The sequence below is a fragment of the Cebus imitator genome, unplaced genomic scaffold (genome assembly GCF_001604975.1).
Source record: "Cebus imitator isolate Cc_AM_T3 unplaced genomic scaffold, Cebus_imitator-1.0 Scaffold273, whole genome shotgun sequence".
NCBI lineage: Eukaryota > Metazoa > Chordata > Mammalia > Primates > Cebidae > Cebus > Cebus imitator.
The window spans coordinates 2929012-2951593 of NW_016107588.1; the positions used below are offsets into that span (position 1 = coordinate 2929012).

Below are 22582 nucleotides of genomic sequence, written 5' to 3' on the forward strand. Positions count from 1 at the left end.
CAGTGGCTAGTCCCAGGCACAATCATAACACATTGAGCCTCCAATTCCTGGGCTCAAGTGATCCTCATGCCTCAGCCTCCTGAGTAGCTGGCACTACAGGTGAGTGCCATCATGCCAGCACTGTTGTTACTTTTCATCTGTACGTTTTTTTTTAACCTTAATTTAAAACTTATAGAAAAGTTGTAAGAATCGTGCAGAGAACTCCTGAAGCCTTATCTGAATTCCCACTGTTAACATTTTGCCACATTTCTCATTAGCTTTCTTCACTTGTAGCCTTTGGAGGGGTTAGAGGGTGGGCAAAGCTGGTGTCAGCTCATTTTTCCAAAGGGAAACTGAGGCACAGAGAGGGACTTGCTCAAGTGCCTTTGATTAGAAACTGAACCAGATTACCTTCTCTCAGTGACACACATGCATGCATTTGGCAGGCGTTTTCTTGATCACTTTCTGCGTTGGGCGCTGGGGTGCAGGAATGACAGAACTGACAGGGATGTGGGCAGGACAGGTCTGCGTGGAGAAGAGACTGGCAAAGGAAAAGCCAAGAGGTCTATGGGTATCATTCTCAACGTCGGAAGTGGAATGCAGAAGGAATCTGCAGCTTAAGTGTGTGTCCCAGGGAATTTGACTGCCAGGCGGTCCCAGAGGCCACTTTCAGAAACAGTGTCTGGGCTTTTCCTGTGGGGAGTGTGCTCATTTCCCATCTCAAAAGGGAGCTGGGAACTGGAAGGGTGCCTGCCTGGAGCAGGGAGATGAGTCCAGGCCAGCCAAGAGAGCAGCTCCTCACCCACTCATCAACACCCACTGAGCCATTCCTCTTCCCGCAGAGCTCTGAAGCCACGCCCTGGGTCAGAGAGGAGACATCGCCTCTGGAGTCAGTGGTGGGCAAGCCTGAAGCTGCTGGTGGTTGCTGGCGGTGGTCCCTGGCTTTGACCCCATCTGTGGGCCCAGCTCAGGCACCCAGTCCAGGTCTCTTGGTGTAGTCCCTGTGATCTTTGGCCAGTTTCTGATGACTAGGTCAGTTTCCCAAACAGCTTGATGTGGCAGAGAGTTGCTATGGAGAGAGCAGGCACAAGAATTTTAATCACAAGAACCAGCATCCCTGGTGAAGATGCTTACATCAGGCAGTGCGTGCTTTAAACTGGAAAAAAAATACCAAACCCTAAAACCAGGCCTTGCTTCACCACTCGTGCCAGTGATCCCCTACCCATGCTTTCATTCCTTCGGGCCTGAGCCTAGGCACCTCCTTGGAAAATGTGTGCTCTGGTAACTCTGCGCTAGGCAGATCTCCCCAGCACCCGGCCTAGCAGTTAGCACTATGAAAAGGCTTGCTGCACACACAGCAATGCAATCTTGGGCAAGTGCTTTCTCCTCTCTGGACTTCCTTTTTCTTATCCAAAAATACAGGCCGCGTTAGAGGTAAGCGTAGAGTCGAGAGGACTCTGGGCCTAGGGCAGGCAGAAAGATGAGAATGACAGTTGTGGGAGGGGAGAAGGAGGATGGGGAGTCAGAGCTTCGGGGGAGGTGGGGAGGCGGCTGGCTTCTTCTGTTCCTTTTGGTCCTCACTAGTGATCACCCACATCTGGGGCAGAAGGATTAGCTTTGGCTGATGTTAGTCAAGGGCAAGTAGGGGTGACTTCCTGTCACTGGCCCTGCTCTGGCAAAGACTGAATGGATAGCAGCAATGGTGTGTGCGTGGGGGGGGAGGTGTTCCTAGGGGAGAGGGAAAGAGGGTAAAAGAAAGTGGCTTGGCATGGTGGCTCACACCTGGAATCCCAGCACTTTGGGAAGCCAAGGCGGGCACATCCTTGGAGTTCAGGAGTTTGAGACCAGCGTGACCAACATGGTGAAACCCAGTCTCTACCAAAAATACAAAATTAGCCAGGCATTGTGGTAAGCACCTGTAATCCCAGCTACTTGGGAGGCTGAGGCAGGAGAATTGCTTGAATGTGGGAGGCAGAGGTTTCCGTGAGTCGAGACGGTGCCACTGCACGCTCCAGCCTGGGCGAAAGGGTGAGACTTCATCTCAAAAAAAAAACAAAAGGAAGTAGGCGAAGAGGGAGAGAGTTACTGTGGAGGGGAAGTGGGGTGAGTTCCATAACCCCTGAGCCTCCTCTTCCCACTGGCTGCCTTGTCTGCAAATGGGACTAGCATGTCTGCGTGACTGGGATTGGCTGAAGACCACATTGCTTCCATGGCTGCAGAGACAGCTGCAGAACGAGGGGTGCAGAAGCAGCCAGGCCCCCACAAGAGGGTCCCCGCCCAGCCCTCTGTTCTCCGCAGACATCTTAGAAGGCCCTTGAAGCCAAGCCAGCCCTGAAATGGCCCTGTTCCCTGAACAGTCGCTTGTATCTGGCTCTCTGATAACTAGAAAATGGGTGCATGAAAGCCAGGAGGAATCATGGAGCCCCAAGGAGTGGTAGGTGGCCGGGGTGGCCTTCTCTGCTCCTCCTCGCCCTAAACTCCCCACCACCTTGGGCAGGAGCTGGCCTGCCTTAGACGTCTGCCTCCCAGGGCACCTCCAGTGCAGACGCCAGGATGTCTAGATGCTGTGCTGTTAGGGGTGGGATGGGGAGAGGTGAAATTCCAGACTTTCATGCAGAAGTCATTTACCTGTAAAGCACATTTACAAATACCACCCCCCATGCGTCTTTTTCCATATTCTGTTTTTTCCCTAAGTCGCTTCCAGCTCTTTTTTTCCACTTGCTGCGCCTTCTTCCTGCCCCCCTGTTGGCCTCCAGGCAAGAGCCCTTGGGACTGGAGCAACCCAGGCAGGTTGTGCATGCTGGCTCTGGCAAGAGGGGTCCACCCTAGGCCTGCTGGGAGCTACACGAGGAGTAGCAGACTAGGAGGCTCAGACCGGGCCCAGCTGCTCAGCCCTGCCCACGGTCACTGAATCACCTTTGAAGGGCCCATCCCAGTTGCTGGATCTCAGCACCTCCTGGAACTGCAGCCGTGGCTGTGGTGGTGCCTGCTCCATTCCCTTCCCAGAGGAAAGCAACCTGTCTGCTGACTGTTGCCTTGCCAGCTGCTGAGACTGCAGGGCAGGACACTGGGAATCAGAATGTCCTGATTCACCAGACCTGGCCACAGGGGGCTGCTTGATCAAATGGAACGTTTCATCATTCCAGCCGTTTCGGTCCCGAACATCAGCACCCGCGCCGGCTTCAATCAGCCTGGGTCCAAAGTGAGTCAGCCAAGTGCGTGCCTTGAGAAGGGACTGAGCGAGGGCATCTGAGCGGGGATGGAGGTCGCGCTTCTGGGCTTTTATCATTCCTCAGCCCCCTCATACTCCTTGTCATGGCCAGCACTTGGAGCGTGCAGGCTTGTCCTTGCACTTCCCACGGCCGCCTCCAGGGGGAGTCTGTACCGCAGCCAAGGCTCTCACTACTTTGCTTAGGCCTTTGACCTCAGCCCCCTCCCCGGGAGAGAAGTGTCATTGCTTGGGGTCCTGAGGCGTTCGTGATGACTGGAGGGGCTGCACTGAAGCCTCCACCTCCCCTACACGACAAGGTGCAGGGACCAGGGAGCATTGTGAGAACAGCTTCCTGAAGTCCGTTACCCCTCCCATGCGCACAGAACATTCTCATTTACCCTAAAAGCTAGAAATGAAGGTCAGGGAGGGTGAGTGACGTGTCCAGTGACTAAAACCCAGTTCCTTGGACTCCTTGTCAGTCCACCTTCCTTTGCTCCAGAGTTGGAAGAGCCAGCATGGATGTGTGGCTTTGCAGCCTTGACCAAGCCCTCCCCAGCTCTGAGAGCACCACTGCCCGTCTCATGACATGACAGAGGATGGGACATGGCTGGCTCTGCGCAGGCCTCTGAACATGTTGTGCGCCTACCACGCTCTCAGCATCTGTTTCTGCTGCCCCATGTGGCTCAGGGCTGCAGTCTGGCTGCAGAGAGGCAAGCTCTCTAAGGAAGGAGAATGGGCTGGCAGAAGCCATCTGTGACCCCTTGCTTAGCAGGCTGCATTCTCCAGCAAGCCAGCTCTGATGATCTGTTTCACCCTCCTCCTGGTCACCCAGCCCTCCCTGTTCCTAGGCCAGCTCATGACACTGCGAGGAGTTTGTGAAGGATCCCTACGGGAGGGCCCTTACTCTGAGCTCACAGACATTTGCTTGAAAGACAGCGAAAGAGGACCTAAGACATGGGGACTTTTCTTTGACTCCTTTTCCTGACACTAGGGCCACTGGAGGCTCTTTGTCCAAAGGGAATGCTTACAGTGAGAAATTGGTAGTAGCCTCCACACCCCCACCCTATGCAGAATTCAACTCACCCCTATTTTACCAAGGAAAGTCCTCCAGCAAGTAAAGCTGTCAGACATGCTGGGAGGGGCACAGTCTGGGACGGAGCTGCCCCCACTCACCCCTTGGTGCTGGTGCTGCTGGTTCCCAGGTTGAGCTGGACCAGAACGGAGGGGTGGAGGGACTCTGGCCAGGGGAGCTACCTGGACTGACTGGGCTCTGGGGCTTGGGCAACCTGGAGCCTTGCATTTGTAAAGCTCTTGTAGGACAACTGAGGGGACAGGTGTAATAGCTGGGGTCACCCTTGCACATGTGTTTTCTGTGGTTTGGTCATTGCCACCCTGATTGAGTGGTGCGGAACCAAGGCACCCTGAAGGCAGAAAGGATCTGCTCAGGGTGGCAACCTGGGAAGAGTCTCCTTCCCACAGACCAGCCATCTTCTCCAAGGGTCCCAGCAGGCAATCACCTAGCAGGCATCCAAGTGGAGGGATCAGCACCGTCTGGGTCCACCCATCTCTAGGAACAAGTTCTTGGGAGACAAGGGCCTTATCCCTTCACTACTTCCCTCATGACAGATGGGAATGCTTATGTTTCTGCGGAAGTGATGGGGGCAGGCCCAGGTGCTGGTCCCCAGCTCTACTCTGGGCCTCTACCTCCATTAAAGCTCCTTGTCCCACAGTCACATGAAGGTGTTTGCAAATGGAGCTTTCCTGAAACAGCCAGAGATTTCCTAAAACATAGCAACAGTCTTGATGGCATCATCTACTGGTACTTGCCACATCCATATTTGGGCTGTGCCCCCCTTCTTGCCCTGAACAGCTGTTTCCTCATGTTGACGCTTAACCCTCCTGAAGGGATCACACAAATCCGAGCTGAGGTTGGCACATGTGCAGAGGCAGAGCTGAGCATCAGCTCAGCTGCTGGGTGCAAAGCATCCCAATTCACCTTTGGGAAAAAAGCCCTTCCGCTTGCACCTCTGCCTGTGGCACACCCGCTCCTGCCTGTGCATGGTGGCCAGTGCCCGGCACACACACACTGAGACAAGCCCTGACATCCGTGCCCTCTGGCTGCATCTTATTCATGTGCAGCAATATTCAGTGCTCTGGGATGGCAAGGCTGAAGGCATTTCGCTCCTTTGTCCTCCCAGTTTGCTTAGGAGGCCCTTGCCTGGCACCCTGCTTCCCTTCTGCACAATTTGGGAGCCATCCTAATCCCCTGCGAGCCAGCTTCTCTGGGAGGTGCCGCGCTTGGGAGTCAGGCGGTGGGGAACTTCTACAAAACTTTCTCTGAGTTAGTCCTCTCATCTTGGAGGCTGAGCACGTCCTGTGGTGTGACAGGGAGCCTCTTCTCCTGCTCCCGTCTGCGTCCATCTCCTCCCACTCCAGCACCTGCGTCATTGCCTGCTGCCGCCCCCGCTCCTTCAGCCAGGGGAATCTGCAGGCATCAGCCCCCTGCGTCAGCTCCCCTCTCACTCCACTGGCTGATGACACCAGGCTTGCTGTGGTCGGGATAACAGGCTCCGTGCTGCCACCTCATTGGCTCCTCGCTCCTATCCATCCAATCAGGTCCAGGGGCCCCTTCTTTCCAGGCAGACAGCAGCAGGGAGGAGGTGGAGCAGGAATATGCCCATGGGAATTTGGCGGCCATCTGAATTCAGGGAGGGCCGATCCCCGATCCCCGTCTCCCCCAACCAGCCCTGCGAGGGACACTTCCCCTGATTACCATCTCTCAGCTCGGTTGACCCGAGACAGGAGGAACGAGAAAGAAAGCAATGAAGGGTGGGCCGGGGCTCCTGCCTGGTGTCTGAGGCGGCTGGGCCTGTGCAAGAGGACTTGGACTTGGTCCTGAACTGCCCTGGGACAGGCCGGTGTTGTCTGAGTACAGGGCTTTGCTCAGAGGCAGCACAGAGATGGGTGCTGTGAGGCGTAGCCACATCTAGTGGGGCTTCAGGGGTTCACCATGAGGGACAGTTCATGCAGAAGGTGTCAGATAAGCCAGCCATGCCTGTGGTGGCCCAGGCCAGGCCTAAGCAGAATGATATGGAGAGTCCTGAAAAACCAGAAGCCGCCTCCCAATCAAGGTAGAAATGAGGGCCATGGCACTGAAAAGCCTAGAGTCGCTGTCCTGACCAGAACTGTGCTCACGCAGGCCATCGAGATGCTCATGCCGTGGTCTGAGAAATCCAGACAAGCATATGCTCTAGAGTGGGATGTCACAGCCATGTGAGGCCACTCAGGGACGAGGAGCAGAGATGTAAGCACGGGCCACAGCCCACGGGACAGTGTTTGCTTTCGGGCTGTGTGGCCTCTCTGAATGTCAGGGCTAATGGACTTTGGAAGAAGCCTGAATTCCCAGAGGAAGAGGAGGACAGGTAGACTTGGGCAGGTACAGGTCCCTCGGCCCACTTTCAGAGATGGCTAAGGAAGAGACATTTGCTCTCCATGTTCTTGGCAGGGTGAATGGGAAGGTGCAGGGACCCGAGTTACAGCAGTTTCTTTTTCTTCAGGAGCTTTTTCTGAATCTTGGATCTCAGGCACAAGCCCAGAGGCATGAGAGAGCTTGCCATATTGGACTCAGACGGAGAGTGTAGGGCAGTGGAGGTGGGTAGGCTGCTCCGTGGGGTCCTGGAGTCATGTGTGGCAGGCCTCTGTGGGTGCAGCAGGCCGAGCAGCACAGGCAGGCATGGGGTGAGTGGCTCTGGTCTGAAGAGTCTCCTCCCTCCAGCGGGTGGGTATGGCTGCTGGGGCCCAGCGGTTTGCAGGAAGCCATAGAGGCAACTGGCGGTGGGTGTGCCTGGGCAGCTGGGGCCTCATTCCTGTGCCCCAGGGGCACTCGAGGCCATCATGCGTGGGCTTACCTGGGCCACTGCATGGCTGGGCCTCAGAACCCTGGGAGTGTGGCTAGGGCTGCCACGGACCCACTCCTGGCTGACTCTGCTGAGGTGAAGCAGGGACGTTGACACCGTTCTTGTGCCTTCGGGGACCTGATCCTGGGAGTGTGCATATGGGGCACCCACCTGGCACCAGGGCCATGCTCCAGCGAGGGCAGCCAGTGTTGTGATTCCTTCCCAGAGGAAGGCATGCTTCTCATTGCATAGCAGAGCCCAGGCCACCGTCCCAGTGACCATGTTTCCGGCTGCACTGCTAGGACCTGGGTGCAGCCCTGGGAAGGGCATCCAGTCCCTGCATCCGTTCACTCTCCTCGCCTTCCCGTCCTTCTTGGGCACTGCCTGCCTGGCATCAACTCTTTTTTTTTTTTTTTTTGAGATGAAGTCTCACTCTGTTGCCCACGCTGCAGTGCAACGGTGCAATCTTGGCTCACTACAACCTCCGCCTTCCGGGTTCAAGCAATTCTCCTACCTCAGCCTCCGGAGTAGCTGGGATTACAGGCACCTGCCACCATGTCTGGCTAATTTTTGTATTTTTAGTAGAGATTGGGTTTCCCCATGTTGGCCAGGCTGGTCTCAAACTCCTGACCTCAGGTGAGCCACCCACCTTGGCCTCCCAAAATGCTGGGATTACAGGTGTGAGCCACAGTGCCTGGCTCTGGCATCAACTCTGGAGACCAATCCTTGGCTGCCCAAGGAGGCCTCACTCCCACTTCATTTGGGTAAACCACTGTTGGTCTCATCTTTAACACACAGACGATACGCGTTCATGACAGGAAAATTAGAAATACACAGAAGAGCAAAATATTTTGCTGTTTATCTTTTCAGATGTTTTACCCTGTGCATTTTTATGTAAATACGTTTTTACTTAGGTGACACCATCATACACATACTGCTTTACAGGCTGCTATTCACTCAGTGATGTATAGAAACTGTACACAGTACAGGTTTACAAAGCATGTGAAATACTACATGTCTCAGTATGATTTGTAATAGGGGCATAGTATTTGCTTGAATGGATACACTGCAATATGTTTAAATATGATTGTTGGGCATTTAAATGATTGCCACATTTTCACTGCGACACTCCACACTGTCACAACGCTGTATTCATGCAATTTCTTCCTCAGGCTAGCTGGCTGCAAGGGGAGCTCCTGGACCAGTGGGCCTGCCCTTAAGCCTTTTGATATGTACAGAGACTCGTCCTGTCAAAAGATTCCTGGTTTTCCTTCCCACAAGAGCCACCAGGAAGTCCCCTCTGGAGGGGTCCACCTTCCATTCTCCAAGGCTGCTTCCAAGTGTAGCAAGGGTCTTCGTGGCTATCACTGAGTGGAGGATCACTCTGTCCTGCTCTCCATGAAGGGCCGGACAACGGGAGGGGGCAGTGGGTCTGGGAGGAGACCTGGGTCCGAGGAGGGGTAGGTGGGTTCAGGCAGTCACTCCCAGTGGGGTGTGCTGGGCTGTCACAGGGTGCTGGGCCTGATCCTTGCTGAAGATGGGGGAGGAGCAGGGCTTGTCTGGGAAGACTTGGGTCTGCAGGTCTGTGCCTGGCTGTGGGAGTTAGGGGAAGGGAGTGCCCAGTAGGAGCAGGACTGGCCTGGATGTGTTGGGCCCTGAAGGAGAAGCAGGGCTTAGCTCGGCGGGAGTTGGGAGGGCATTTCAGGTGGGTGGGCCAGCATAAGCCAAGACGTAAGCCTTCCCTTGGCAGGGCTACCTTCCAGGGACTCCAAGGCACGTGGTCTGCTTGGAGCACAGTGTCGGTATTGCGAGGAAAGAAGCTGGCTCAGAGGACTGGGGATTTTGCTCCCAGTCTTAGAAACAACGGTGAACCATCAGGTGCTGAGTGAGAATTGAAGGCTGATGTGATCCAAGTGGAATTAGAGACCAATGAGTGTTGACTGGAGGAGGTGCAGATAAAGGCAGCAGGCCAGGGACCAGAGAGAAGGTCACAAAGGATTGTTGCCTAGACCTGGGCAAAGTGGAGGGATAAGCCAGCTCTCTAGCTGGGACATAGATTCTAACCCTATTTTCCCACCCCACCCCATCCCCATCCCACCACACCCCACCCCGCTCCCCCCCACCGCCCCCTAGCCCAACCCCACCCCATCTTCCTCATCCCATCCCATCAGACCTCACTCCACCCCACCCAACCCCATGCCACCCCACCCCATCCCATCCCACTGCCTGACACTCATCACTTGAAAGCCTCCTTGTCTCAGAGAAGTGCCTGACACTTCATCGTTTGGAAAGACTCTACTTTGGCAGAGATTTTTCTGACCATTTCATATTTATTGTCTCGTCAAAAAAGAAAATTCACTTGTGAGACACAGCCAGGCATGAGGGAAAGGAGTCCATGCAGATACACAGCCCTGGTCTTTGTGTGGCAGTAAACCCCAAGTCTTCTCCCTGGAGTCTCAGCTATAAAGAAGGGACTGAAGGCAGCATGGTGCCCTCTGCAGGGGACTGATGGCGTTTCCACCCAGCCCTGCCCTCCTTTGCTATGGGCCCCTCTGCCTCTGTCATTACGCATAGGCAGAAGTGTCTGTCTTGACTTTGGAAGTGGCTTATTTGGTTCTGATTTATTGGGAAACTTCGAGGTAATGTAGCCATCAGTTTTGACAAGGGGAAACTGATGAGTCCCTGTATCTAGGACTGGGCCTGGGATGGAGTCCACTCCCAAAATTGGATGACTGTCACCTGCTTGCCACATTCATATGTGAAAGCCAGTGGCTGCAGTCCTTGAGGCCTTAGAAAGGAGCATATCTTTGAGGTGACCGGTGCAGTGTAGCAAGATTAGAAGGAACCTAAAGACTAAGGACTAGGAGATTCTCCTCCTGCAGGTAAAAAGCTGAGCTCAGAGGAAATGAGGAACTCTCCCAATGTCTGTAGCCAGTCAGTGGCACCCAGAGACTCTGCTCATGTGCCCTGCCTATGGGGCCACTCCACAGGTCGGTGGGATGGGGACAGTTGGGCCTGTGTGGCCCTAGGATCACCTGTGGAATGAGCGCCTCTCAAAAGAACTCTAACGTGGCAGCCTTGGTGCAGGGCTGGGCACGTGGGACTCCTGTTCACAGTGATGAGGTGCCATTCCTGGCACACAGCAGGCTTGGCCTGCCTGGGCTGCTCGTTCACTGCAGTTTATGGGAGAGCCAGCTCTTGCTGACGTGGCGAATTTGGTTAGCTCTCATCCCCCTGCCCTGTCCATTTGAGTGTGCCCCTGACCTCCACAGAAACGTGCCCAGGCCCTGCCAGCTGGCAGCAGTGCTGAGCTGGTCAGATCCTAGCCCTGGAGGGGCCCAGGAGACGGACAGCCCTGGAGAGAAAGGTTCTTCTACTTTGCAACTATGCCAGCACAGCCAGGGCCCTGCTTCCTGTCATGTCCACAAACCTGAGCCCACAGCCCTTCTCTCAAGGCCCAAGGGATTGGCTGTGGCCACTCAGGGCTCCCAGCAGCTCTGGGTCACTCCCAGCCTGAAGAGCCAGCTTCATCACTTTGGCCGTTCCTCTAGGGCAAAGGCCTTCAAGACCACCACAGCTTACCCCTCATGGGCACGGGAGGGCAGCACTGGGCTCAAGGGCAGAGGGGCAGCAGGCAGTGCGGCACCCTCTGGGCAGCATGAGCAGCATCAGGCTCAGGGGGCAAAGCAGGGCGAGAAGACGCAGAGGAAAAGGAAGCAGAGCGTGAGGCAGGTGTGACCCAGGGGTGAAAGGAAGCCCTTACCACATTGCCACACTCACCTGGTCCCTGAGGGCCACTAGGATTTGGCAGCATGGCTGTGGGCCTCCCCCACTGAAGGCGGAGCCAACCCCCGAAGCAAACAGGGCTGCACAGCCCAGACCATTCTAGTGCTGGCTGAGGTCCGCCCACCACCCCTCTCCTAGCTGATGACTTGACAACTACCACCAGTTGACTCCTGTTCAGGTGGTGCCGGTACTTAGAGGAACATCAGTGCATTCCATCCTCACAGCGGCCATAAAAGGTAGATTTTTTTAAAAAACTCATTTTGCAAATGGTGAAACTGAGGCAGCTCAGAGAGGTTAGCTGACCCACCCAAGGTCGGTTGGAAAACTCCTAAGGGGCGAGAATCAAGGTCCAACACCAAAGCAGCTGGTCCCGCAGCCTGTCCCTCCCTACAGGCCATCTGCTTGCCCTGAGTTCACCAGTGCCAGCTTCCTGCCCCACACTCCCCAGTCTGAGCCAGGCTGTTAGCACTGTAGGAGCTCATGTTCTCCTGTTATCAGAGATCGTTTTGAACAGACAGTCCCTGGCAATCCCTGAGCTCCACATTCTTTAGGTGAGCAGCCTTGGGCAGGCAGATGGGTGCGCTGCTGGGCAGCAGGTACAGTATTGCTCGCCCCTGGCTTCTGTCCACACTTAGTGGACAACTCTTGCCAGCCCCGATGTCCAGAGGGCAGTATGGATGATCTGAATGCACCAGGACCCTCATGCTCACCTGCAAGACACTTGAAATGCATGAAGGGACAGCATTTGCTTGCCTCTGTCCGCAGCAGCCCTGCTGAATAACTGAGGAGACCTACGGAGCAATCACCATGAGTATCTCAGCTCTCGGAGGCAGCACCAAAGGTGAGGCTGGACTCCCTGTTGTCCTGGGCTCTGCTTGGGGCTGTTTTCTTCCAAGCCTGCCCCTACAGGCCACAAGCACTGTCCCAGCAGCAAAGGGAGAGCAGCATACTGGGAGGACTAGAAAGGAGGTGGAGGGTCCTGGGGCTGGGCTCCTCTTCTGAGGCGGTTGACTTTGCCCACTGCAGGGAAGCCTCTGCCACCTGGTGAGGAGGAGCGCAATAATGTCCTCAAGCAGATGAAGGTGCGGACCACGCTGAAGGGGGACAAGAGCTGGATCACCAAGCAGGACGAATCGGAGGGCCGCACCATGTAAGGCAAGGAGGCCAGGAGGGAGCACAGCAACATGGGGGCATGCTGTGCAGGGGCCCCGACCCTCCCTGGGGATGCGGAGGGGCTTCCACCATTCAGAGCTCTGCTGGGCTCTGTAGAGGGCAGAGCATGGGAAAGCCTATCCAGGAATGTCACAGATGTCACAGGGTGGGAGAGCCCCTGGGTGCTGGGGAAGGAAAATGTGAGGCAGAAATGGCAGGACTTGCCGGGCAGCCTCGAGAATGGAAGCCACAGAATGGCAGGCAGCAGGGAGGCTGCAAGCGTCTTTCAGGACACCTCTTTCCCCCAGAGAGCTGCCCTCAGGCCGGAGTCGCACCACTTCCTTCTCATCCTCTGGGGAGGTTCCGAAGTCCAGGTAAGAGTTGCTGCCCAGGTGGCTGGTCGGTCAGCCCCAGGGACTCTCCTGCAGCTTGGGGCCGGACCTCAACTGGGAGGGGCGGGCAGTTCGCAGGGGACAGGGATGCAGCGCCAGCCAAGAGAGAGCATGAAGGGTCTGCAGTGAGTCATTTGAAATCCGCAGGAAGGAGGGGCTTTTCCACTGCACTTTCCTTTTGGGAAGGGGAGTGTACAAGTCACTCGGTCCAGGCCCTTAGCCTCGCTGTGTGGCTGTGGGGCAGCCAACTCCCCTGCTGCACCTCCATGGCTCCCGCTGTCAACTAGGATTGCAATTGTCTTTAAGAAGAAGATTATTATTTTGACCTCCCAGCCATCTCTGCAGGGAGTGAGACTGTGTCACAGTGACTCACTCCTGCAGGTTGTACTTGGGACGAGTTTGCTCTGTCTCCCAAGTTGACCGTGACATATTTTGGCAGTCCACCAAGGAGAACTGGCTTCTCTCTTTTGGGTACTTTTCCATAACAGTGTCCAGGGGAACTCTGAAGCGTGGGCACACCCTGCTGGCATCTGGAGGAACTGCTCCTCACAGAAAGGGAACTGAAATTCAGGCTCACTCCTTGCTCCAAACAGCCGGCAGGTGGCTTTTCAGGAGTGGTAGAGGCAGTGGCATCTGGAAGGGAGTGTCTCAAGCTTACAGCCGGCCCTCGGGGCTGCCCTTAGTAACTACGTCTCTCTGTCACCCCTCAATGACTCCTTGCCCACTACCTGCCAGGTCCCCTGCTGGGCACAGAGGATGCAGTAGTGGTCAAGACAAAGGCCATGTCTTCAGGAAACTGACATCCCAGCAGGGGTCTCAGGGAGGACCCCACTAAACAGCCCAATATGAAAGAGAGAACCCCCAAGTGTGGCTGCAACATGGCTACCTCTGGGAGGCTGTCCCCTGTTAGGGAAGGAGACTGTGGGGTTGGAGAATGCTGGGGCTCTGCGTTACCCCTGACCCAAATCCCGATGTTCCAGCCCAAATCTCCCCGACTGCTGGACAGAAGGGTCTACCCTGACCCTGTGGCTCCTCCCCAAACCCTGAGGAGGACTCTGCAGGGACCCTTCACTCCTGAGCCCAGAACTTCCAGGCCAGCCACCCCGTCTGTTAGCTCCCAGCCTGCTTGCCTTGGCTGCACCCCCATCCCACTCCCAGTCCCTGGAGTTCTCTGAGCCCCCTCAGTTGCTGCCCCGCAGGAGGTCCCCAGCACCCAGAGCCTAACGTTTCCCAGCCACTGAGTAAGCCCTGGCCATGCCCTTTCGTATCAAACTTCCACCAAGACTTGGGATGTGGACATGGTAGGAGGCGGAGCACAGAGGGCCTGAGGGACAGGAAAGGGGACAACTGACTTTGGCTGGCAGCTGCCTGACCTCTTCCCCTCAAGCCCTCATGCACCTTCCTGGTAGAGGCTGTTGGCGGGGAGATGAGGGCAGGCCCCGGGTTGAGGGGAAGCCTCGGGCTCTGACCTGGGAGCCTGGAGCCTGCACTGGCTCTGCCCAGAGGGTGGGAACGCTCCCTCGGCGCAGCACTGGGGCCCGGCCGGCCAAGGAGAAGCTGGACTTTGGAGAGGCTGTCGAACTGCCTTCCTTGGCACCTGCCATGAGGAGTCACCCTGGGCACTTTTCCTGGGGGAGCAGATCGGGCACCTGGCTAGGGGCACAGAGAGTTGGCACTGGGACAGCTGGAACACTTGTCAGCCAACCTTATTTGCTATAGATAAGGGCAGGATAAATAAAGTAGACTGAGCTGAGCCCTCCAGCAAGCCTCGCTTCACTCCACCCCTCCTTCCCTTCTGCAGGCCTCCGAGCACCAGGGCTCCCACTGGCTACATCATCCGGTAAGTGACCACAGGACTCTGCCAGCCTTCCTGTGTCCCCTCGCACCACCCCCTGACTTCTTACCCTCCAGCCTCTCCAGGGAGCTCAGCAACATCTCCTGTGCTCTCTTTTAGGGGAGTGTTCACCAAGCCTATAGACAGCTCTTCCCAGCCCCAGCAGCAGTTCCCCAAGGCCAATGGGACTACGAAAAGGTGCATCCAGGGGGTGTTGGCTACTCGGCCAGTGGGGAGGTGTGAGGGCCTGGCCTGGACTCGTGGCAGAGAGAGCGCTCTGCCTGTCAGGGGTGTGGGGCCTTGGAGGTGCCAGCTCTCATCTTCTGTAGGGCAGGATGCTGGAGAGCAGGGCAGGGAGGACAGAGGAGATGAGTTGCGGTGGGTCTCTGGGAGGTCCTGGGCCACTCACAGTGTCCTGGTCCTGGGGTCAGTCCTGACTAGGTCTGGCTACTGGGATAGAGAGGTGCAGGAGTTTGGGAGGGGCTGGGTGTAGAGTCTCCATGGCCTGGCAGTGGGCACCCTTGATTTGGCTTGCTGATGGCATTGAGAAGGCAGATGTGGCATGCCATTTGAGCACCTTGGCATCAGGTGTCACCTGGGGCTCCATCAAGCTGGAAAGTCCAAGGGGACCAGGAGACAGGAAGCAAAGACACAGGCAGCAACCCACTGGGCTGTTCCCTGAAGCTCGCTGGGGTTTGTCTGTGGCAGCCGGGGCTGCCCTGCTCTGAGTGGCGCAGTTCTGGGTGTCTGCCAGGGCCAAAAGCAAAGAGAAAAGGCCCTCAGGCAGCTCCTGGTCCACGTGTCACATGTCCACTGGGCTGTGTGGCCAAATCTGGAGGCAAGAGGGGGCCTGCAGGTCAACACATGGAACCTTCTGCTCTCTAGTGCTGCCAGTCCGGTGAGAACAGCTAACACGGGTCCTCCCCACCCTTCCTCCTCTGGCTACAAGATGACCACTGAGGATTACAAGAAGCTGTGAGTATGCAATGCCAGGCTCAGCGTGGTTCCCTCCTGCAAGGAACCAGTCCAAACTCTAGGTCCGCTGAAGGCGGCTGGCTTCCCTGCCTCCGAGTGCAGCCCAGGAGGTCCCACCTGCCTGACACTCCCTGCCAGTTGCAGCTGTGGCCTGGAGCCCACCAGAGGGTAACAAGCCCCAAAAAACTGGATGGCCATTCACATTGCACTTCTGATCTGAGGCAGGGCAGTGACTGCAGGAAGCTTGTAGGAGGGTCCCCACGCATCTGGGGAAAGGGTCATGGGTCATGGGGCTGCTGCTGCCCGGCCGTGCTTCCTGGCCATGGCCCTGCCCTCCGCCGAGCGTCAGATGCTCTGCCTGGCTGGGCTGGGGGCCTGGGGATCCTCAGGATGCTGTTGCCGCCTGAGCATCATGTGCCTAAATTTGAGCTGCCTCTTGGATAGAAACCTTTGGGGTTCCCCTTAGTGCTCCCCTTGGGGTCCCTTTCAAAGCACACCACCCCCATTGCATGCTCAGAGAGGGGAGTCTCTGGACAGACATGGAAATGGTGCCACCAGTTCCCAGGGGACCACATCTTGATGTTGTTTGTCCCTTGCTTCCATCATCCAGGGATGGGGAGCAGCTGGGAAACCTTTCTGGGGAAGCAGGGGAGGCTCGAACAGGGAAGGAGGGGAGAGCTGGCTCTCAAGAGGAACAAGTGGCATGAGCTAAGGTCCAAAGATACCGACTTGCCGCATCACTGTTGTTGAAAACTGGGGAGCCCAGATGCTGAGGGCAACAGCCTATGACAGGAAGGGACCTCTCCCCTCTCTTAGGGCACCCTACAATGTCAGGTGCAGCTCTACATCAGGGGACACCGAGGAGGAGGAGGAGATGCCTTTCTTGTCAGATGAACAGAAACGGAGGTAATGGAATGGTGCCTTTTGGGCATCTGGGGGCAGGGCAGGAGCCTGAGTCTTTGAAGACTGCTGGAATGAACTATACTGCTTGGGGCGACAAAATGCACAACACGTCGGTCATCCGCGGTAGCACACGGGGCATGAGAACAGGTGTCATTCTCTGAGTACCAGAGCCACCCACTCAGTGTTGGGCCAGCTGAGGGGCCCTTGAGAGCCTTCTGTGGTGTGGACCCTAGGTAATGCGGGTCCAGGGAAAAGCCTCAGTTTGTTAGAAAGGGCCCTGAGACAGTTGGACAAAAACATCCAGGGAGAAACTGCCTGCACAGCACCCTCTACCTGCATGATCTGCATGCCTTAGGGGAAGGGGTTGACGCCACAGTTCTGAATGCCCCTGGATCCCAAACTTAGGTCTAGGCATGGACAGCAGTGGGAGCGGGCCCCATGCTGCTGACATTCTACCCCAGTCTCTATGCCAAACTGGCCTCATCCACACAGGCCAGCAAAGCTCCATGGACCCGAATGGATGAAAGGCTCATCTGTCAGCCCTTGCCCCTCCTCAGCCCTCTGTCCATGGGTACTGACCTCACACCCCTCAGTGCTGGTGAACTGTGACGGGAAGGCTTTGCCGAGCACCTTTTGTTTGCCTTCGGCTTGGGGCCTGGACAGAGTTGGGCCCTGAGGAAATAGCGCCCTCCCTCCCTGGGCTCAGCCTGCCCCCAGTTCCAGATCTGCTGACCCATCTTGTGGCTCAGGAAGCACAGCAAAGCCCTATTGCCAAAGGCCCTGGCAGATTGGCAATGTTCAGGGGATAGTTCACAGTGGCAGCGCCCCCAGGCCTGGGTGGAGCAAGGAAAAGAGCCAGAAGCTAGGAGCCTCCTAGCATTGAATGCTAGGTGAGTGCTCTTGGACAAGTAATGAAAGCTTCTTGGCCTCAGTTGCCTCATCTGTAAATCACAGAGGATACTAGCGCCTACCTTCCTGGACTAAGAAGAGCAATAAGCCAATGTGAGGATGTTGGCATCAGGGGTAGGGCCGGGCACACGCCACACACTCAATAAACATGGGCTGCCCTTCCTTCAGTTTCTACATTTCCTTTGAGTGGTCCTTGGAGCAGGTACAAATCGGGCTTCTCTGAACCCTCGCCATCCCAACTCCATCCCAGGCTAGGCTGGCAGTGCATGTCCAGCTTGGCACCCATCAGATGCTCTCTCCCCACCGTGTCACCCCAGGTCACAGGCTGCGAGCAGTGTTGTGAGGAGGACAGCTCCCCAGGAGCACTCGTACGTGCTGTCAGCAGCCAAGAAGAGCATGGGGTGAGTTGCTGCCATCCGGCTCCGCACGCAAGGACAACTCTCCTCTCCTTAGGGTTCAGTCTTCTCTGCCTCATGAAAGGGTGGGTGGAGAGGTCACCCCCAAGGGCATTCCTAGCTGACCCTTCTCAGATTCTCAGATGCACTTTCTAGAAAATGGAGAGGTCTGGCAGCTACCGTCAGGCAAGGTGAGGTGACGGGAGTGGGAAAGGGCCCAGGACCCTCTGTGGTAGAGCAGTCGTGATGTCACCTGTCCACGGGCTGTGCCCAACACATTGCCTTTCTGCTTCCTTTCCAGTACTCCTACACAGGAGACACAGGCTCCGTTTATTGCAAAGAGGTAAGTGTCATCAAGGGACACCCTGGAAGCCTGTTACTGGCCACAGGAAGGCCTTCCGTCCGCAGGAGTGTAGGGTGGGAGCTGTGCAGAGGGGATGTGGGTGGGGACACTACTGTCCCTGAGCGAGGGGAGTTGTGAGTGGCTGGTGGCTTCTGTCTGGAGGCCAAGCAAGCACCTGCGTGGCTATGGTAGCACATGGCTAATGGGGCTGGACCCTTGACCCAAGATGAAGCATTTCCAAGGCCCTCTGGGAGTTGTTCCCCTGCCCCTGTTGCTTGCCTCTTGCCTTGCCTTCTGCTGTCATCCAGGATCAAAACCTGGGCCATCAGGAGAACTTCCCCTGGGACGTGACTATGACATTGGAGATGGGCCCTAAAGGGTGAACAAGGCTTACCAGGGAATGATCAGAAAGTCAGGACATTCCAGCTGAGTGAAGGAGGGGTGTCACCATTAGTTGAGACAGGCTGCCTTTTGGAGGAGGAAAATATTCGGGGGAAAGCAGGAAAGAGACTTCTGGAAGGTTGAACTTGAGGGACTTCCAGTTGAGTGGACAGGAAAGGCCTCTCTCCACACTGAGGTGGCTAGCTGGGGACTGAAAACCCAGGAGAAGCCAGCATATCCACTGCCCAGGGCAGAGGGCCCCACGGTGCACAGGCCCAGGGTCGGACTATCTGCTGCATTGGAAGACAAGGTTGGCAGGAATCCAGTGAGTAGAGCTGGTGGCAGCACAAAGGAAGTGACAGAGGATGGCGGGTGGGGGTCTTGCTGGCCCCATTTGGTTCCCGTGAATGGCTTCAAACACCACAAAGGGATTCTCTCCCAGTTCTGGAGACCAGAAGTCTAGATCAAGGTGTTAGCAGGGTGGGTTCCTTCTGGAGGTTCTGAGGGAGACACCATCCCAGGCCACTCTCCTGGCTTCTGGCGATGCTCGGCGATCCTTGGCGTTCCTCGGCTTGTACCTGCATCACTCCAGTCTGTGCCTCTGTCTTTACATGCCCTTCTTTTCTCTGTGTGTCGTGTCCAGATTTCCCTCTTCTTAGAAGGACAGCAGTCATTGGATTTAGGACCCTCCTACTCCAGTATGACCTCGTCTTACCTGATTACACCTGCAAAGACCCTTTTTCCAAATAAGGTTACAGTCACAGGTTCTTGGGGACATGAATTTTGGGGGGACACTATTCAACCCAGTATGCTGTCCTTATCTTGAGCTGGAGTTGCTGAGCCCCCTTCCTGGGCCGCCTCTTGGACCTGATCCTGAAGGGTTGGGCCAGTTAGACACCATTGAAAGCATGTCCTTCGAGGCCTGCAAGCTCCAGGGCAGCCAAGAAGACCACGAGCTCCATTTCTTTTCTTGCCCAAAGGGTGGAGGTGGTGGAAGAGGACAGGCCTTCAGAGAAGAGCCGCGGCCCACCTGCTCTGGCAAGATCTACCCCTAGCTCAAACAGGTAATCCATTGCACTCATCTCTGCCACTCAGTCACTGAGGAACCTCTGTCAGGGGACCTCCATGCTGGGCTTTGAGATCAGTGTCCCCGTGTGCCCAGTGACAAGATGGGACACAGAAGTCAGTGAGGGCCCATCTGGCTGAATGTCCCAGGACTGAAAGGGGCAAAACAGTCCAGCCTCCAGAAAGACAGAGTGTCTGGCTCTTGTCCATCGAGTATGTGTCTGTGTCACCTTAACCCTTGCACTAGTGAGTCAACGTTGGGGTTTGAGAGGGCCAGCCACCATGGCAGTAGCCTGCCACTATCGGACTTGCTCCTCACACTCCAGCACGCCCAGGGGGAGGCTGTGACATCTCCAGAGCCTCTCACAGCCACCTTCGCCAGTGCGGATGGAGGCAGGACCAAAGCATCTCGGGCAATTTGGATCGAGTGCCTGCCGAGCATGCCTAGCCCCACTGGGAGTCAGAGGCTCAGGTGGATGCCGAGAGCTGACTCTGCTTATGAGCAGGTGTGATGGCTTCCCGCCGGCCTGGCTGGCTGGTTCTGCCAGCTGGGGAGGGTCTGACAGTGGGGTGACAGAGCAAGGACAGGCTGAGCACAGGTGATCTCACTCCAGGACAGGCCATGATTTGTCCTGATTTCTGATCCCTGAGAATCTGTGCAGATAATGGTGCTCTCTTGTCTGTGGACAACTAATACTTTCTTGTACTTTGTGTGGAATGTGTTAACGCCTGCAGGGAGAGCCACCGCCCTGCTGTTGCTGCTGTTTAAAGTGTCTGCCTGGATTGAGACCTTTGCTCAAATCCTGGTCTCCTAAGAGCCACATCTCTGTAGCACCCTTGGAAGACCCCTGTAGCCGGAAGGCGAGAGTGCGTGTCCTAATATCATAGCAATCCCCCAATTTGAGCTCCACAGCGATTTATAGACAGGTGACCGCTGTTCTCAGGGTTACTTCCTCAGTGCCAGGAGGGAGACAGAAATGCTGGCAGCAGGAGCCAGGAGCACGAGGCCAGCTCCCTCCATGGGCCCGGGCAGCAGACTGCCGAGTGCTCCTCCTTTTCACTCTCTCCCTCTCTTGATCTTCTCTGCTTGCCTGACTCTCCCATAAGAACTTCCGTCCATAAGAAGCTTTGAAGATGTGGAAGGGGAGATTTCAGAACTGTCTCTTTTTTTTTTTGAGAAGGAGTCTCGCACTGTTGCCTGGGCTGGAGTGCAATGGCATGATCTCGGCTCTCTGCAACCTCCGCCTCCCGGGTTCATGAGATTCTCCTGCCTCAGCCTCCCAAGTAGCTGGGATCACAAGCACACACCACGACACCCAGCTAATTTTTTGTATTTTTAGTAGAGATGAGGTTTCACTATCTTGACCAGACTGGTCTCAAACTCCTGACCGCATGATCCGCTCACCTCATCCTCCCAAAATGCTAGGATTACAGGCATGAGCCACCGTGCCCAGACCCTAATCACTTCTTAGAAGGACATTGGTCCTATTGGAGTAGGGCACAGCCTAACAACTGTATTTTAACTGAATCACTTCTTTAAAGATTTCATCTCCAAATGCAGTAACATTCTGAGGTACCGGGGTTAAGACTTCAAAGTATGAATTTTGAGGGGCACAAGTCAGCCCATAGCAGTATACACTTCTCATTTCTCCTTATTTCTCTGCTGAAGAAAGGCAACAAATGGTTTCAGATGTCTTTTAAAAGATAATATAGGAGGTTGGGCATAGTGGCTCATACCTGTAATCCCAACAGTTTGGGAGGCCAAGGCAGGAGGATGGCTTGAAGTCAGGAGTTTGAGATCAGCTTAGGCAACATAGCAAGACCCCATCTCTACAAAAATAAAAATAAAAATTAGTTGGGAGCATTGATGCACACCTGTAGTCCCAGCTACTCAGAAGGCTGAGGCAGGAGGACCACCTGAACCCAGGAGCTGGAGGCTGCCGTGAGCTGTGACTGCACCGTTACCCTCCAGCCTGGGCGACAGAGCAAGACCCTGTCTCTAAAAAAAGAAACAAGAGAGACGATGGAGGATAATTAGATTGTTCTAATTATAGATTCTATTATAGATTTAAGAGGCACCCTGACATTTATTCCAAAAACTTCCTTTGGATGTTTAACACCCATCATATGGTTGTCACTGCAGGGTGGCTTTTTAAGGTTGTTCAGGCTGCCATAGCACATACAGGCTAGAGATTCAGGGTCCAGGGGAAGCTCCCAAAAGGAGGCTCAGCTTGACGCTTCTGATAGTTCTTCCCTCTGATTCTGGTCACTCAATATTTGGAGCCCACCAGGCAGCTTCCAGGAGGCTGGCTGATCCTGACCCTGGAGGGCCGTCTTCTCTGACCCTACCCCATTAGGTGCTGCACTGGGTCAGGCAGCCACCATCAGTCCTTGCAGGCCCAGCTCCCATCTGCCTGGCGTCTGAGGAGCCCAACCCGTGAGGAGCAATGACTCAACCAAACTCAGAGGCCTGCATCGCCTCAGAAAAGGCTGGTTTGTGGCACAGTGGAAGAGGAGAATGTCACAGCCCTATCCCCAGGCATAACCCCATCAAGGCGGCCTTCTCCCCACCCCTGGCCCTGCCCTGTCTCTCTCAGCTTCTCAGAACTCTTGCCCCCCTTGTGACCTGAGCGCACGCACTCTAGGGACCCTGTCTTGGAGAAACTGGTTCTGCGCGAGCTGTTTTATCCGCAGCACTGGTCAAGCTGGCCTCACCTGACCGGGGCAAGGCCTCCTGAGTCCTGGTCCTAGGCTGTGCCCAGAATGCTGCCTGGCAGTGGGTCTGGGGAGCAGGGAGTAGGAGCAGAGCTTCGGGCACAGGACAAAACCCTGGCTTTGCATCAGACCGACTGTGTAACCTTGAGCAAGTCTCTGTCTCTCCGTGCATCGGTTTCCCCGTGGGTAAAACAGGGAGAGCAGTAGTAGCTACTTCCCAAGGTTTTTCCAAATACTAAGTAAGATAATGCAGCTGAAGTACTTAGCACAGTGCCTGGGTGCTGGATCCTCAGGGGCTCCCAGTCAGTCCTGCTGAGCTACAGGGGCCCTTATTCAAACTCAGAAAGAGACCAATATCTCCACCTGCTAGCATCTGAGGGAAATGCATCCAAAAGCAGTGAAAATGAGGTTCCTCCCCTCCACCTGCCCCCACATCCCCAGCGTCCCTGCTGTTTGGCAAGATGAATCACAAGTCACACACCACTTGGCACAGGCCACAGTTACTTGCATTCCCACAGGTGGCTGTGATCGGTTTCAGGCCTCCGGCTTCAGCAGATGCCTCTGTTCCTTGAGTGCCTTCCAAGGGTGGGCAGCCTCCCAGTGTGGTCCTGGACTTCAGATGGACTAGAGCTGCCTGTGGTTGAGA

General features: G+C 55.7%; 1 protein-coding gene across 6 annotated transcripts in view; it reads left to right on the plus strand.

The window, feature by feature from the left end:
* The window catches only part of ZNF185 (zinc finger protein 185 with LIM domain), a 78585-nt gene that overhangs the window by 2903 nt on the left and 53100 nt on the right, over nucleotides 1-22582 (plus strand). For 4 of the 6 annotated variants that reach the window (XM_037728633.1, XM_037728629.1, XM_037728632.1 and 1 more), the window contains exons 2-11: nucleotides 11638-11713; nucleotides 11899-12022; nucleotides 12333-12398; nucleotides 14218-14256; nucleotides 14371-14448; nucleotides 15136-15225; nucleotides 16042-16131; nucleotides 17355-17438; nucleotides 17734-17775; nucleotides 19077-19189. In XM_037728633.1, the coding sequence (XP_037584561.1) occupies nucleotides 11680-11713; nucleotides 11899-12022; nucleotides 12333-12398; nucleotides 14218-14256; nucleotides 14371-14448; nucleotides 15136-15225; nucleotides 16042-16131; nucleotides 17355-17438; nucleotides 17734-17775; nucleotides 19077-19189 (760 nt within the window). In that variant the 5' untranslated portion in view covers nucleotides 11638-11679. The remainder of the gene's footprint in view (nucleotides 1-11637; nucleotides 11714-11898; nucleotides 12023-12332; nucleotides 12399-14217; nucleotides 14257-14370; nucleotides 14449-15135; nucleotides 15226-16041; nucleotides 16132-17354; nucleotides 17439-17733; nucleotides 17776-19076; nucleotides 19190-22582) is intronic. The other 2 variants (XM_037728630.1, XM_037728631.1) reach the window with 2 other exon arrangements.